The following is a 16,819-nucleotide window of genomic DNA, read 5'->3' as shown; positions in this document are numbered from 1 at the left end:
AACAAAACCCTATTGCAGGTTTTTATTTATTGACTTCACTTACGCATGAGCAATTATTCCAAATGGCCATGACCGTGTCTCTTGTCGTTTCAGATTTTTCATTTCGACAGAGGACAGCACCATCCCACTGTCAGACTCCCCTTCCTGTGATAGAAATACAGGCAGGATGAATAACGATTCTTAGACGTGCTAGTCTTTCCAGTTCATGTAGAACTTCAAGTTCAAGGGATTGGCATAACATTTTATAATAAAAGCCCCAAATTGCCTTCCCTTCTGATCTGACAGATTACAATTATTATCACACAGCACAAACTTCAAATTATAGAGATAAATCAAACTGCTCTACAGAATAAGGTATTGTTCTTGTTGGTTTAGTTGTCCAAATACAATTTCTCATTTCTCAGAAAATAGGTACAGGAACCACGATCTGTGGGAGCCGTTGGGAGACAAGCTGTCACTTGTAAACACAGAAGACAGACTTCTGTGTTTACAAGTGATGGTGGTGAGCAGGGGGCCTGAGCCAAAGGTGGTGGAATTGAGATCCACCAAGTTCCAGCTGAAAAAAAGCCCTGCTCAGCAGTGGCGGCTGGTGAAGTTTTAAGATGGGGGGGCGCAAGACCCCGCCCTTCTATTTTGGCCCCTCCCATTTCTCAGAAGCCACACCCCTTATAGACCCCACCCATTTTGTCCCCTGTATTTTGCTTGCGTGAACCAATTCTCCCAATATATCACATATTAAGGGCTCCATCAGTACTAGTATATCCCATAATAGGGAGCAGGGGCCCTATTATGGGATACACTGACAGAGTGGCACAAACCCCACAGTACAGGCCCCTTGTACAAACCCCACAGTACAGACTCCCTAGCACAAACCCCACAGTACAGGCCCCTTGTACAAACCCCACAGTACAGACCCCCTAGCACAGACCACACAGTACATGCCCCCTTTCAATGTAGTGACCAGCGTACATGCCCCCTTTCAATGTAGTGACCAGTATACAGGCCCCCTTTCAATGTAGTGACCAGTATACAGGCCCCCTTTCAATGTAGTGACCAGTATACAGGCCCCCTTTCAATGTAGTGACCAGTATACAGGCCCCCTTTCAATGTAGTGACCAGCGTACATGCCCCCTTTCAATGTAGTGACCAGCATACATGCCCCCTTTCAATGTAGTGACCAGCGTACATGCCCCCTTTCAATGTAGTGACCAGCATACATGCCCCCTTTCAATGTAGTGACCAGCATACATGCCCCCTTTCAATGTAGTGACCAGCATACATGCCCCCTTTCAATGTAGTGACCAGCATACATGCCCCCTTTCAATGTAGTGACCAGCGTACATGCCCCCTTTCAATGCAGTGACCAGCGTGCATGCCCCCTTTCAATGCAGTGACCAGCGTGCATGCCCCCTTTCAATACAGTGACCAGCGTGCATGCCCCCTTTCAATACAGTGACCAGCGTGCATGCCCCCTTTCAATACAGTGACCAGCGTACATGCCCCCTGCAGAGGTATGGCAGTGGGAGAGATGGGATCAGGCAGAGGGATGGTGGTGGGAGAGATGGGATCAGGCAGAGGGATGGTGGTGGGAGAGATGGGATCAGGCAGAGGGATGGAGGTGAGAGAGATGGGATCAGGCAGAGGGATGGTGGTGGGAGAGATGGGATCAGGCAAAGGGATGGCGGTGGGAGGGATGAGGGCATGAGGCAGAGAGGGATGGCAGTGGGAGGGATGGTCATGGGATGAGGCAGAGCAGAGGGGGATGGCAGTGGAAAGGCTGGATGGATGGATGGTCATGGGATGAGGCAGAGCAGAGGGGGATGGCGGTGGAAAGGCTGGATGGATGGATGGTCATGGGATGAGGCAGAACAGAGGGGGATGGCGGTGGAAAGGCTGGATGGATGGATGGTCATGGGATGAGGCAGAGCAGAGGGGGATGGCGGTGGAAAGGCTGGATGGATGGATGGCCATGGGATGAGGCAGAGCAGAGGGGGATGGTGGTGGAAAGGATGGATGGATGGTCATGGGATGAGGCAGAGCAGAGGGGGATGGTGGTGGGAAAGGCTGGATGGATGGATGGCCATGGGATGAGGCAGAGCAGAGGGGGATGGTGGTGGAAAGGATGGATGGATGGTCATGGGATGAGGCAGAGCAGAGGGGGACGGCGGTGGGAAAGGCTGGATGGATGGATGGCCATGGGATGAGGCAGAGCAGAGGGGGATGGTGGTGGAAAGGATGGATGGATGGTCATGGGATGAGGCAGAGCAGAGGGGGACGGCGGTGGGAAAGGCTGGATGGATGGATGGTCATGGGATGAGGCAGAGCAGAGGGGGATGGCGGTGGAAAGGCTGGATGGATGGATGGTCATGGGATGAGGCAGAGCAGAGGGGGACGGCGGTGGAAAGGCTGGATGGATGGATGGCCATGGGATGAGGCAGAGCAGAGGGGGATGGTGGTGGAAAGGATGGATGGTCATGGGATGAGGCAGAGCAGAGGGGGACGGCGGTGGGAAAGGCTGGATGGATGGATGGTCATGGGATGAGGCAGAGCAGAGGGGGATGGTGGTGGAAAGGATGGATGGTCATGGGATGAGGCAGAGCAGAGGGGGACGGCGGTGGAAAGGCTGGATGGATGGATGGTCATGGGATGAGGCAGAGCAGAGGGGGAAGGCGGTGGAAAGGCTGGATGGATGGATGGTCATGGGATGAGGCAGAGCAGAGGGGGATGGCGGTGGAAAGGATGGATGGATGGTCATGGGATGAGGCAGAGCAGAGGGGGACGGCGGTGGGAAAGGCTGGATGGATGGATGGTCATGGGATGAGGCAGAGCAGAGGGGGATGGTGGTGGAAAGGATGGATGGATGGTCATGGGATGAGGCAGAGCAGAGGGGGACGGCGGTGGGAAAGGCTGGATGGATGGATGGTCATGGGATGAGGCAGAGCAGAGGGGGATGGCGGTGGAAAGGCTGGATGGATGGATGGTCATGGGATGAGGCAGAGCAGAGGGGGACGGCGGTGGAAAGGCTGGATGGATGGATGGCCATGGGATGAGGCAGAGCAGAGGGGGATGGTGGTGGAAAGGATGGATGGTCATGGGATGAGGCAGAGCAGAGGGGGACGGCGGTGGGAAAGGCTGGATGGATGGATGGTCATGGGATGAGGCAGAGCAGAGGGGGATGGCGGTGGAAAGGCTGGATGGATGGATGGATGGATGGTCATGGCCCATGATGACCATCCATCCAGCCTTTCCACCGCCATCCCCCTCTGCTCTGCCTCATCCCATGACTCATGGGATGAGGCAGAGCATAGGGGGATGGCGGTGGAAAAGCTGGATGGATGGTCATGGAGGACTGACAGGACAGGAGGACCACGAGGACTCACCGGTGGTGATGTCTTCTTCCAGCAGATGACCTCCGGTGGTCTGGTCTCCTCTCCGGTGCCGCCGTCACTCCCGTCCGGTGTCCACCCGACTCCATCGCCCGCGGTCCGGTCCACTGCTGCGAGTGACGTCAGCGGGGTCAGCGTTGGATGTCCTGGATGCTGTGATTGGTCCAGGCTGGAGGCTGGACCAATCACAGCCAGGAATCCACGAAGTGGGGGTTTCCAAGGAATCTGCCTTGCGCCCAGGTTACGCCCCCCACGCCCCCTAGAAGGCAGCCAATCGGCGCCTCTTCTGGGTGGTAACCCCACCCCCCCACCCCCTCCACATCGGCTGGCGGCGGCGGCGAACGCAATTTTTTTTTTTTTCAAACTTTATTGCTCGTTTTTTATCTTTTTTTTTTTTTTATCTTTTTTTTTTTTCTTCCTTTTTTCAGGGGGGGCGGCGCCCTGGCGCCCCCTATGCACCGGCCGCCACTGCTGCTCAGTCATATTAACTTTAGATGGACATACAGGCATTGCCAACAGATCTCAGGCACCTTCCAGTAGCTCAATAAATACATTTTGTTTTTGTGTTGTTCCCATGCAGGAGGGGAATGTATGGGTAGATGTTGATTGTATAGCTTAGGGAGGGTGGAAAAGACACAATAGTGATCAGGACATGTTTTCTTGTCACTCTATCTGAAAATGGCAAGCCAGCTCATATGTGAGACTTTGTGACTTCTTATCCATGGGCCTATTCAATAAAACAGTGTAAGGAACTGTTATCATGTGCAAAGTGCATCGGCCATGAACATTAATAACAATTCAGAATATTGAAGTCAAAGAATAATTTTGAATACACTGTGCAAATTGTTCTTTGACTTGCTGAATAAACCTGTGAGACTATTTTCATGGTGTGATGTCATTTTAAGCACTGGCCGGACTTGAAAATCTTTGGTGAGGAAATCATTGTTATATTCACTAAAGCCTATACACTCGATCAGATTATCGGACGGATTTTCAGATTAGATTATCGGACAAATTTCCATTTTTGCATGCTAGTCTCATATCGAAAGTGAAGAGGTTTCTTTCATACGAAAATTCTCGTAGGACAGAATTCAACTTCAGAAGTGATGCCATGTGTTAAATTGTTTTGTATGTATTCTTTCTGAGCATGCCTAGTCTTGTGCTTACGATTTTTTTCAGATGAAAACTGTACTAATTAAATGAAAATCGGACATTGTGTTCACGTACAATAAAAATGTTATAGCCTGCACATTCAGTTTTTGTCGTCCAAAAAATTTGTAATTGTTTGTCAAAAGCACCGTACTAACGATCCGAAAATCAGCAGATTGTTCGCCAGATGAAATTTTACTTCCAATTTTCTTATCGTGTGTACGGGCCTTAAGGCTAGCTATAAATCTAAAGGCGGTTAGAAGAACGGACCATTGTATGACTGTCCTGTGCAGTGAATGTTGCTTATACAGACACCTCTGATGATGCCAGATTCATTTTGGCACAATAGGACTTAGTCAGAAAAATCCATTGCCAGCCAATATATTCAAGATATAAGACCATGTTGGCTGCCCAGCTGATGGGTAGCCACAGAAGCTACTGGCCAGATCAAGTAACAGTCATCTCATATCTATGGCTAACCTGACTCAACAAACTTCACTTCAACTAGAAAGTCACAGGTTGTTGAAAGGTCTCTGACACGTGAATGTTTTGGTTACTCCTACTGCCAGATGTTTCTGAGGCCTTCTGGGAGCAGGTTTCTGGGTTCTTAATAGATTCTTGTGTAGTGTTCTTTTGCTTACAGGATTTTTCTGGATTTTTCTGGATAAAGACAGCGTGCTCTCCCCAGTTGTTTTGTTTCTGCAAAAGTGTTTACCTCATTGAGTACTTTGTCCTTTCCCACTGGCACCTCGTCAAAAGTCTTCACACTCAGTGGTCGATTCTTGTTATTGTTTCTGAAAACAAGATGGGACACAGGATGAGCTCAACACCCACGTTTCTTTGATAATCTTTCTAATTCACCCTTAATAAAGTGAAGTGCTCATAATGTCATGTTTATTCTTTATCTTTCGTAGTACCATTTTGCAATTTTTTTTTACCAGTACCTAGAAAACACCTTAAATGATTATAAAGTTTTTACTATGCAATTAAAACGTTGACTTGTATACAGTATAGGCTAGTTATGGTAACATATGATAGCAATTATGTAAAGCAGCTTTAGCAGATGATAAATCACTATGTTAAACCACGTTTTCTGAAGTGTGTAAGCTTATCTAAGAGGACACTTCTAATTAACATCACTAAAACAAAGTACTAGTTATGTATAAATTAGCTTTTTTTCATAAATAAAACAGGGCACTCCGGTTTAGTTTGTACAGTACTCAAAAGCGAACAACTGAACTACTTTACCACGAAAAGCTGTCCTGGAATCAGCATGACAAAAGCAACATACTATACAGATGCCACAATAATTAGCAAACTAGCCACAGTGAAAATGAAAAGATGAGTGTTTTAACCACAGGTTCGCGTTGCTGCGACTTATCACCCAACTTACAACACAAACTCACATGACAAGTCAACACACACTCATTTTATTGGGTGCCGTGTTAATCAATGAGAGTCAAGTCACAGCAACTAAAAAAAAAAAAGAAAGGTTCCTGCACGACTTTTCTGCAGCTTTTGTTGGAGTGCCATAGACTTCAATGTTAAATCACAAAAGGTGCAAGCAAGTTGCATGGAAGTCAAAAGCATATCCCACAACTTCAGGGTCGCAGCAGTGTGAACCGAGCCTTACCAAATAAATATTTGCAGCTACTGTCTAATTTGTAGAGAATGGAGGCTGGCCCACTATTCACTGTCTTTGCTAGTGAACCAATTTGACACAAAAAAAAAAAGTGAGATGATATTTGGTCAGTGTTTTTACCATCTACAGGCACACACCTTCTCTACCGTATGGTAAATTTACTCCTGCAATGGGAATATGGAGCCCTTTACCAATCCACCTAAAGCTGGAGCTCTGCAACTGATAACACAACCTGTCAAGCAAATTATATGTTTACATTCTCAAGTGCAGAGATTTCACTTATCACGTAAAGGGTAGCTCTACTTTCATGGAAAAAATATAGCAAAGAAAAAAAAATATTCTAGCATGTGTCATTGCTACACAAGCAATATTGTAGTTTATTGTTGTTAAAAATTACCTTTCCTTTTCAATCTGCTGCTGCTGTAATGTTTTGTAAAATTCACGTAATATGGCAACCTGGAGGCATTCTGTACACCATCGGTATACAAAACACACAAGCAGGAAATATAATTTCCTGATTGTGTGATTGACTCACTGATTTTCTCAGAAGTCTCCTCTAAGATACAAGTCACATTTTAAACATTGCCAGCAATAGGAATTTCAGGTTTTGTAAGATACTGTCCAAGGGTTAAAATCTTCTAAAGACCCACTACTTTTTTCATTAGAACACTAAGAGTGTATCAGCTGATTATAATGAACCAATTCCTCCTATTCGGAATCAGTTTTCACAGGTCAAGGTAAACAAACAGCAATTTCTTCAGCGCAACAAAAGGTAGGAATCATCAACAACGTTTGTTAAAATCTCTGCAATGGACATTGATCACCCAGAAGAGATTGTTTTTTTCTCAACAAAAGTGGAGTGACTCTTAAAGTATAACTAAAGGCAGTTTTGGATAGAGCGCAGAGGCATTAGAATGTTTTGTCAGTTTTTATCGCTGTCTGTGACCCCATTGGGGAGACTCACTCTCTCTACTTGTCCTGATTACCATTATCATTGAAAGTGAAAGTAAAAGAAAATACCAGTTTTGGGCTGTCCCCTGATAAGTAACAGATGGGGAATCTTCTAATGAGGACACTAGTTCTGGTGACTTGGGGGTCCCCAATGAGTTTTTTCAATTTGCAGGGATTCCCTCTCACTTCCTGTTTGGCTTTGGGACAAGAAGTGAAGGGAAATCTCTGTAATGGGAAAAAAAAATCTGACAGAGGGTATCTCTCCTTTGCTTAATCCAAAATGAAAAAAAAAGTTTTGCCTATAGTTCTACTTCAAAGTGGATCTAAAGTCAAAACTTTTGCAGTTTTAAGGAAGATATGGAATGGTTAAATCCCTGTCAGGTTTTCACCTCCATCTAGATCACTGATGGGGAACCTTGGCACCCCAGATGTTTTGGAACTACATTTTCCTTGATGCTTAGCTACACTGCAGAGTGCATGAGCATCATGGGAAATGTAGTTCCAAAACATCTGGGGTGCCAAGGTTCCCCATCACTGATCTAGAGGAACAACAGGAAGTAAGAGGGAATAGCCAGTTGATGCAGCAATGGGTTTCCTCATTTGAAAAGGTATCCTTACTTTCTGGGGACAACTGCACAATTATATATTGATCATCTTTCACCTTGGAACATTGGACACAAAGAGGGTGAATTCCTCCAGCAAGGACGTACAGTACATACAGTAACAACCCAACAGAGCTCCTAAATCCATATTTGAGTTTTTGTAGAAGTCATCTTTTGGGATCCTAGAGAATATATGTTCTGAAAACCTTAACCACACTACACAAGAAAAAGAATTCTCAATCTCAATGCAATCAACAGAATTTTGTCGCATGAAAGGCCTTGTTTGCATTTTAAGAAGCTGGCAATAGTCAAATTATGCCCCAGATATAAAGTTACCATTTAACCAGTCAAGTTTTCAAGGTCCTGAACACTATAATGTGGTAGCTCTTACCCAGATTCCAGCATGCTCCACCGTGTCACAGAGTTTCTTATGCTTTGTTCTCCACTGCCAGGTTTCAAGTTTGTCTCTCCATCAACTCGTAAAGCAGTGTTTAATGGAATGTAATCTTTTCCCTCCTGTGGCAGATAAATACAGCAAGTTAGGCAAACCATAAAAAACTGCTTGTCATTTTCTAAAAATTGCGAATAGGCATTAGAAAAGAAAATTGGAAAAAGAAAACTATTTTGAGGATGCCATACTACTGCCAAATATTTCAGCCTATATTAAAGAGTCTATCCACTCAGATTTAGAATATTTTGGCATATGTGGTCTCTTAGAACAGGTGCAAGTTGTGAATTATAAGTCATTTTCTCACTGCTGATAATAGACCACATTTTTTCCCTGCCTGCATTTGCCAGCTACTCATCAACCAATACGCTACTTACTTGCCAGGACCACTAGTCATGAACTGCTGTAGTTGAAAAATAATAATTCCATCAGTACAGTGTACTTTTGCTATCTGAATTATTATCTTACACTAAACAGCATAGTTTAGTTACTCGTTAACGCACATAGATGTTTATCAATTTTCTTGGAAAAAAAAATCTGTGTGTGTGGCACCAATTATTCTCTTTTTCTACGGAAAAAAAGGGAAAAGAGTAGTACGGCATATGTGTAAATTTCTGGAAGATAGTTGCCAAAAGTCTGAAACCTCTAAAGCTTCTACATGGGCAAATGTCTCGTCCCATATTGTTCTTTGTGAGACACTTCTTCATCGGTGACCCCATTAAAGGTATCTTCCAATCTGATCATTTTTAGCTGGACAGGGTGATGATCTAACATCTATGGGGCACCTGTAGACAATGCTTGCTGAGGCTTGTTAAGGATAATAATGTCAGGTAGGGTGGTCCTACTGCTATTGTATTGCTCCTGGTAAAATGGCATTACAGATATACACTGTAAAAATCTTCTGCCTCTTTCTGTATTCTTAAAAACAAATGGTTGCTCAGTACATGACAAACCATGGTCTTATGTATCGGTCAGCCTTGTGAATTATGTAGAAGAAAATTTACATTTGGCTTTACAACTTCAAAAACAGACAACATTGTAGAAAGCAAAATTCAGAGGTAGGAGGGACATTGCAAAATGGCTAGGAATTATTGTATAAATCTCTGTTTTCCCTCTCTTCAGCAAACATATAACTATGAGAGTCACCCCATTTTTTTTTTAATACAACAATAAAAACATAGACAACAGACAAGCAAACCTGTTGAACATTGGCTTGAAGTAGATCTCCCAAGCGCTGTACTAGTTCTGTAAAGGTGGGTCTGTCTGTTGGGACTCCTTGCCAGCAATCTAGCATTGTCTGGTACCTAGGAAAGAAACAATGAATGAATAGGCTTTTTTTCCCAAAGAAAAGCATTTGCCAGTCTTACAGGGTTACAGGAAGCTCATACAGTGCCAGTGACTCATACTTTTTTTGTAAAGTCTTACGCTGTGACGCACACAGGCATTAGGCAAGTCTTCTTTTTGTTACATCAAAGAAATCTATTTGTGTGTTATTTCTTTTTTTAATTAATTTTACATGTAATTTTGAAAACATAATAATACAATGTGGAAAATTTACTACAACTGGTGCGCACAGAATCTGGTGCAGCTGTGAATAGTGACCAATCCAGCTTCTAACTTTTGCTTGTTCAATTAGGCCTTGACAAGAAAACGAAAGGTCCGTACACACGATAAGGAAATCGAAAGTAAAATTTCTTCCGACAAATGATCTGCTGATTTTCAGATCATTAGTATGGTGCTTTAGAAAGCTGATTACGAACTTTCGGAGAACAAAAACTAAATGTGCAGGCTATAAAATGTTTATCGTACATGAACACATTGTCCGATTTTCGTTGAATTAGTACAGTTTTGGTCCAAAAAAAATCGTAAGAGCAAGTCTACACATGCTTGGAAACAATAGAATACATACAAAACAATTCCCCACATTACATCACTGCTAAAGTTGACTTCTATCATATGAGAATTTTCATATAAAAGTAACCTCTCACTTTTTTACTTTTTACGAGGCTTTAGAAGCTGATTGGTTATTATGCACAGCTGTACGAGATTGTGTGTGCACCAGTTTTAGTAAATCTCCCCCATTAATTGTTATTTACATTTTACATTACTATTTTAACCCATTCTATATTTATCCACCCTAATGATTCAAGGCCTGAACATACAATGAGGACTGGATATTTATGGACCTGAGCTGAGCTACTATAGAACCAGGCACAAATTTATAATAACAATGAATTATGGGATAATATAGAAGTCGAAAGCCTTCAAAATTCAGCACTTTTGTCTTCGCAAAGGATAATATTGAGTGTGACTATTTCTTTAAAGAAATAGTTGCTTAAATGGACCAGTAACAATAATCAAGAAGCTATGTAGGTAATGTAGAACTGCTATCTTCTTTATTACCCAATTATGCACAACACAAACAAGACTTGCACTCTAGTACAGCCCAGCATGCATTTGAACCCACCTTTCTCCCCCATAGACAAGGACTGCAGCAATTTTTGATCTTGCCCCCTCTAGCTTATCTGTTCTTTCTCTCCACTTTCTTTATTGATTGGTATAATTTGACCTTCATCTATTGTCATATTCTGAAGTTGACAATTACAGCATACTGAAGCATATAGTGTATTTTATTATATTTATTGTCATTAAACATAATCATACATTTCAGGAGTGCAGTACTCTGGCGGTCTCATCCGTGTCCCTTCCTTCAGTCGGCAGCAGAAGTCCTCATCAATCTGTACACCAGGGTAAGGAGAAGCACCTGCACCAGAAACAAAAATAAATGTAATAAAAGAATTATCCATCAATTTAGTTATACCAAGTTTCTACATGGGCAAATATATTATCCCATACTGTTCTTTATGAAACACTTCATCATCAGTGACCAATTTAAGGCATCTTCTAATCTGCTAATTTTTAGCTGGACTGGGGGATGATCTAACATCTATGGGGCACCAGTAGACAATGCTGGCTGAGGCTTGTTGAGGATAATAATGATCAGGTAGGGTGGTCCTACTGCTATTTTATTTCTCCTGGTAAAACAGCTTTACAGATATACACAGCAAAAATCCTCTGCCTTTTTCTGCATTCTTAAAAACAAATGGTTGCCCAGTACATGACCAATCGTGCTCTTATGATCCAACCAGCCTTGTATATTGTGTAGAAGAAGAAATCCTTTCAAAGTTTATTTAATTTTGAAAACACAATTACACAGTGGGGAAGATTCAGGCTGGGTTTACACTAGTACAAATTATCCAAGTTTCCCCACATCCAATTAGCGTGTAAGGAGACTGTAACCGGCTCTTAATGGAGCTGGTTCACACAGCTCCCGGATGGCTGCGGAGTGGTTTGCAGAAGGGTCCTTTGCGTCTTCTGGTCTGTTTTAGGTCCAAATTCAGCCCAAAATTCAGACTGAATACGGACCTGAACAGGTGAACATGGACGCACCGTACCCCCTGCTGCAAGCCGCTCTGCACACAGTGTGAACCCAGCCTTAGAAAAACTGGTGCCCACAGAATTTGGTGCAGCTGCGCAAGTGACCAATTAGCTTCTAACTTCCACTTGTTCAGTTAAGCTTTGACAAGAATAATTAAAAGCTGATTGGTTATTACACACAGGTGCACGAGATTCTGCATGCATCATCCATCAACTTAATTATACCATCCAAAAAGTGTAGGGAGTGTATGAGGAACGTGTCAAAGAGATAAGGACCAGGACAAATATTGAGGATGAATCTTCCCAGAGGGGACACAGACATCACAAAGAAACCTCAGAGAGGTTCTGACCTATCCACACTATATTCAAAACTGGAAAAGAAAACTTTGGCTAGAGATACTATAAAACAAGTATGAACAAGATTATGAGTTCTGACTATTCTAATCTACATGCTTGTTCTACTTCAGTGACTTGGAAAGTGCTGAACCACTGGATGACCATTACAGCAAGGAATTCGTATTTTCAGAAGAATGTCAGCCTAAATTTGGGGCCTTCCTCTTACTTTGAAAGTAATAAAAAGGTAAAAAAAAAAATGTTACAGGTTATGTTTCTGGTAATTGAAATAGACATAAGAACTAACACCAAACACAAAAAAAGAGTTGTGAAATAAAAGAAAAAAAAAATTTAAGCTTTCGACTTTGAGCAATGAAAAGAAAAGGATACAATATTATATTGAAGGCTATTCAATCTGCATATCTAACATCTTTGATATATTCTGAACATTTTATAGATAAACTTGTGTGTTCATCAAACATTTATAGCCTCTACTTTTCAGGCATGGCCTTGTGAAATTGCCATAAAGAGTTAACAAACCTGTTTATATTTTCAAAAAGAACTCAGATACCAGAATTACACACCAAAGCAAACAGTGTCATTCAGCGACTGTGCCAGCTCTTGTTTTGGCAGGGCATGTAGAGGGACAAGCCAGACACTCAGTAATACACCAAAACCACAGCAATGCTTGTGTTGTTCAAGTCAAGGACCTCAATAATAAAATACTGCCAACATTTTCCTCTGCTAGGTAACTGACTTATTCTCAGACATGATGTTTTAGACTATGCTGGAGACCCAGCTGCAGATGTAACTAGAAAGAGCCATTCATTGTGTATTTGTAATAGGAATCAATTTTGCATTCTGCACATCAATTTTTTAAACGTTGCAGGAATACTGAATATTCACCGATACTAGGTCATTTTCAATAATTCTCAATAAAGTATTGACAATAATAACGCTCATGTACTTTGATCTATAGCAACTATCCAACTTTCATTTAAAGCGTGTCTAGCTAAAAGTTATTTTTATTTAAACTTTGGATATATTTGGGAAGGATAAGAACTCTGGTCATTTTTTTATATAGAGCACAGTTAGAGAAAAATACCTTCACGTATTATTATTTATTTATTAAAGGTACTTCTATATATATATATATATATATATATATATATATATATGCAGCTCTTTACATATGTATTGTACATTCATATCAGTCCCTGCCCTCAAGGAGTTTACAATCTAAGGTCCATATCTCCCATTCATACATGCAGTATATTAGTGCCAAATTAGACAAGAGCCAACTACCCAACCAGCGTGTCTTTGAAGTGTGGGAGGAAACCAGAGTACTTGTAGGAAACCCAAGCAGGCACAGGGAGAACATGCAAACTCTGTGCAGGTAGTGCTGTGGTTGGGATTTGAACAAACTAACCTTACTGTTTGCCAGACAATAATTTAATAAGACAGGAAGTAAGTGAAAATCTCCAGAAGGGATACAGAGGAAATAAAAATCTTAAAGGGTTTTACCCTTCACCTACTCTACTCAAGAAAGTCATCTCTATTTCTGTCTATGCTATTTTTGGGGAGTCACCCTCATATCCTACATGGTACAACACAGAAGGACAGGAAGGGAGGATACAGTAAATCTAATGGAGGCCTGGACAGCAGGATGAACTTGACAGGCTGTTCTAACCCTTCTCCACTCTATCCAAAACTAAGAAAAATTTGGCTGGACAACACTTTAAACATAATGCAAACATTAGTGATGGTATCTTTTTATTTTACCAATAAATACAAATATCTTTACTTTACTCGGGTATGGGAAACATGAATCGTAAATTAGTTGTAAATGGTTCCTGCAGCTTACATACAGTATATATTGCTCTTTTAATTTGATATAAGCCCAGCTGTGTCTTTCTGTATTTGTGTCACTGGGAATGTGCAATGGAAATCTGTCAATACAATATTGGATTACGGTCTTTATGTTATCAGGTCACAGGTACAATAGCTTTTACCTCTCAGCTTTTTAATAAATGAAATCCCTAATTCAAAATTCAAACTAGGTTTACCTCTGAAACTTACCTAATGAAAAAATTTCCCAGAGCAGCACGCCAAAAGACCACACATCACTCTGCGTTGTGTAGATTTTATCAAAAATAGCTTCAGGTGCCATCCATTTAAGAGGTAACCTAGCCTGTGAAAAGGGTAAACATCCATCAACATTCCATTGACATAAATTGAGTGCTCATTTCTAACCATGCTCAATTTCCTCCTAAAGGAGTATGTGTAGGCAAGTGCTGCCTATCAGTGCTGCCTATCAGTGCTGCATATTAGTGCCACCCCATCAGTGCCACCCCATCAGTGCCACCCCATCAGTGTCTCCTCATCAGTGCCAGTCAGTGCAGCCTCATCAGTGCTCATCAGTGCAGGAAAAAAACGTATCTATTTTCAAAATTGTATAACAAACAAAATATTATCAAAATAAAGCTCTATTTGTGGGAAAAAAATGACATAAATTCGGTTTAGGTACAGCGTTGCATGACCGCGCAATTGCCATTCAAAATGCAACAGCGCTAAAACCTGAAAATTGGCCTGGGCAGGAAGGGGGTGAAAGTGCTCTGTATTGAAGTGGTTAATGGGGGCACAGAGAGCAATAAAAACCCACAGGTGTTCTAGGCCCTCTCCACTTATCTTTTACTAAAAAGAAAGTGTGGTCTTTAGTTATACTTTAAAAAAAAACATTAATTTTCTATATCTGCCAGAGCTCCTATAATCCTTAATTACTCCTGTTATTAAACTATCAAATGTAATCTCAAGTTAAAACTCTAAGAGTGCATTCACATCTGGGAATGCACCCATACTCCAATTAGAGGTGAGAACCCCAGCAGGGTTTCCCATGATTATCTGCGGGAGGCAGCCCCATTGAAAGCAATGAAAGGCTGCGAGCTCCTGCAGCTCATAGCAGCCCCTCGCATGTAATCACTCATGAAGGGATCACATGCGAATGATGGGCCCTGGACGCAGACTGCTTGAGCAAATTTACTTTGTAAAGAATATCCCAACTATTATTAGTAATTAGCAATTATCATTAAAAAACAGAATTTTTGCTTGCACATGATGGGACTACTGAAGTTGACATAGCTCTTCCTTATTCACTTAACTAAGTGCATTTTTTCTCTGGTAAATTTATTTTCTTATAGCTTGGTAATAGTTTACTGACATCAATCATGTACAAAGATTGTTTTTTTATTATTATTATTAATTTGGTATAATTGGTACATAATTGGGTATTCTTTGCAAAATAAAATTTCACTTTGTTTCATCTCATTCACTAAGATAATTAAAATTTCACTTTGCAAAGTGAAGGTTCACCTTGAAAATGAACATTGTCTACTCCATCAGTAAGTCAGAGTCATTGTGTATCTAAACTGGAAGGAGAGAAAAGTGCAGATCTAGTCAAGACTTCGATTTTAGGGATATTGATTTGCATGTTTAGTTATGAACAACTTGGGTAAGAGCTAATGGATTTCTCCAGCCACACAATATAACATATGGTGGAAATCTCATTCTATTTAGCTAACCCATCTACTATAGATTATCTTTCTAAGTTTTCTCTCCATATGCAGAGCAGGCCATTTCTGACAGTATGCGTAATACTCACATCTCCTTTGCGCACGTAGTCTGGATCTTTGTATATGTCACGGGCCAGGCCAAAGTCACAGATTTTTACTACATTATTTTCAGATAGGAGGATGTTCCTTGCTGCCAAATCTCGATGAATACACTTTAAGACAAAGCAAAAAAGACATGGCTCATAACTACAGGATATAATATGAACAATAGACATGCATTCCAAGCTTTCAAAGTATGGTCCTTCATTTATTTACATATTATCAAGGGATTTACTCAAAAGGAAGGTAGAATTCCTACACACTGTCCTGAGTTAGAGCTATGTGTAGTAGTATAGTGTAGTATAATGTCTGATAATACAACAACTGTTATATCTCTCTGCAGCACCCCATCTTTCTCTTCCCATTTTGAGTCACATTTAACTCTCCATCAGGCTAACTTCCTAAAGTGACCAAGGTAAAAATACATACAAAATGGTTTAAAGAGGAGTTTCAGGACAGTATTAAACTTTACACAGTGGACAGTACTGTCAATTGTGATACCATGCCCTTCAATGATCAATGGTCCTCAGGCTCATTAACATCTAAAGGGAGAACAGAAGATTGTTTGAAGTCATATAGACCATCAGAAATAAAAAAAAAAAAATATGCAGCTTTTTTTAAATCGAGCTTGTTCTCTTTTCTGGGACATGCTATGAGGGACTTAAATGTCAGTGACAGAAAGAAAGTGTAGAAGACCCCTATAAAATAGGTAGCTTAAGCATGGGCGTCCGCAGAACTTTTTTCAGGGGGGGACATAATTTTAAGGTCACCCATGCTCCGCCCCTTTTCAACAATGTCATGAAGGCTTAGTCATTATACTTATTTTGAGTATATTCCCTTAAAGCATGTTATGGTCAGTTTACGTGCCTCCATCATCCGCAGCCCTCCTGTCCTCCTCTGTCCTCTCTCCCCCCTCCCTCCCTGCCTGTCTGCTCCTGTGTCAGTGCCCACCCCCCTCCTCTCCTGCTGCTGTAGTTTCATTTAAAGTTTCATATCCTGTCTACATTCTGTTTAATAATCCTGTGTGCCCCTGTGTCTGTTTTTTATAAAAATAAGCCATTCTTTACAAGTATAGAGTGCCACTCACTGCTCACGTGACCCGCCACCTCTCTCCTCCTCTCCTCTTCCCCTCCTCCTCCCCTCCCAACTGACATCAGTGAGGAATCCTTGGCCCCGCCCGCTGCAGGCAGCTGTCAGCCGGA

The 16,819-nt window shown here is 41.8% G+C and overlaps 1 protein-coding gene across 1 annotated transcript in view; it reads right to left on the bottom strand.

The window, feature by feature from the left end:
* LOC309560294 (vascular endothelial growth factor receptor kdr-like) overlaps positions 1-16,819 on the bottom strand; it is a 269,627-nt gene that overhangs the window by 13,446 nt on the left and 239,362 nt on the right. The window contains exons 23-29 of the mRNA XM_082263898.1: positions 15,608-15,730; positions 14,029-14,140; positions 10,843-10,942; positions 9,377-9,482; positions 8,122-8,246; positions 5,251-5,329; positions 44-144 (exon numbers count right to left, since the gene is read on the bottom strand). Coding sequence (XP_082120024.1) covers positions 44-144; positions 5,251-5,329; positions 8,122-8,246; positions 9,377-9,482; positions 10,843-10,942; positions 14,029-14,140; positions 15,608-15,730 — 746 coding nt within the window. The remainder of the gene's footprint in view (positions 1-43; positions 145-5,250; positions 5,330-8,121; positions 8,247-9,376; positions 9,483-10,842; positions 10,943-14,028; positions 14,141-15,607; positions 15,731-16,819) is intronic.

This window comes from Pelophylax lessonae, assembly GCF_965119305.1.
Source record: "Pelophylax lessonae genome assembly, chromosome: 7".
In the NCBI taxonomy this organism is placed as follows: Eukaryota; Metazoa; Chordata; class Amphibia; order Anura; family Ranidae; genus Pelophylax; species Pelophylax lessonae.
Note: the sequence above shows the minus strand (reverse complement) of the source record. Positions and strands in the feature narration are given on the sequence as shown.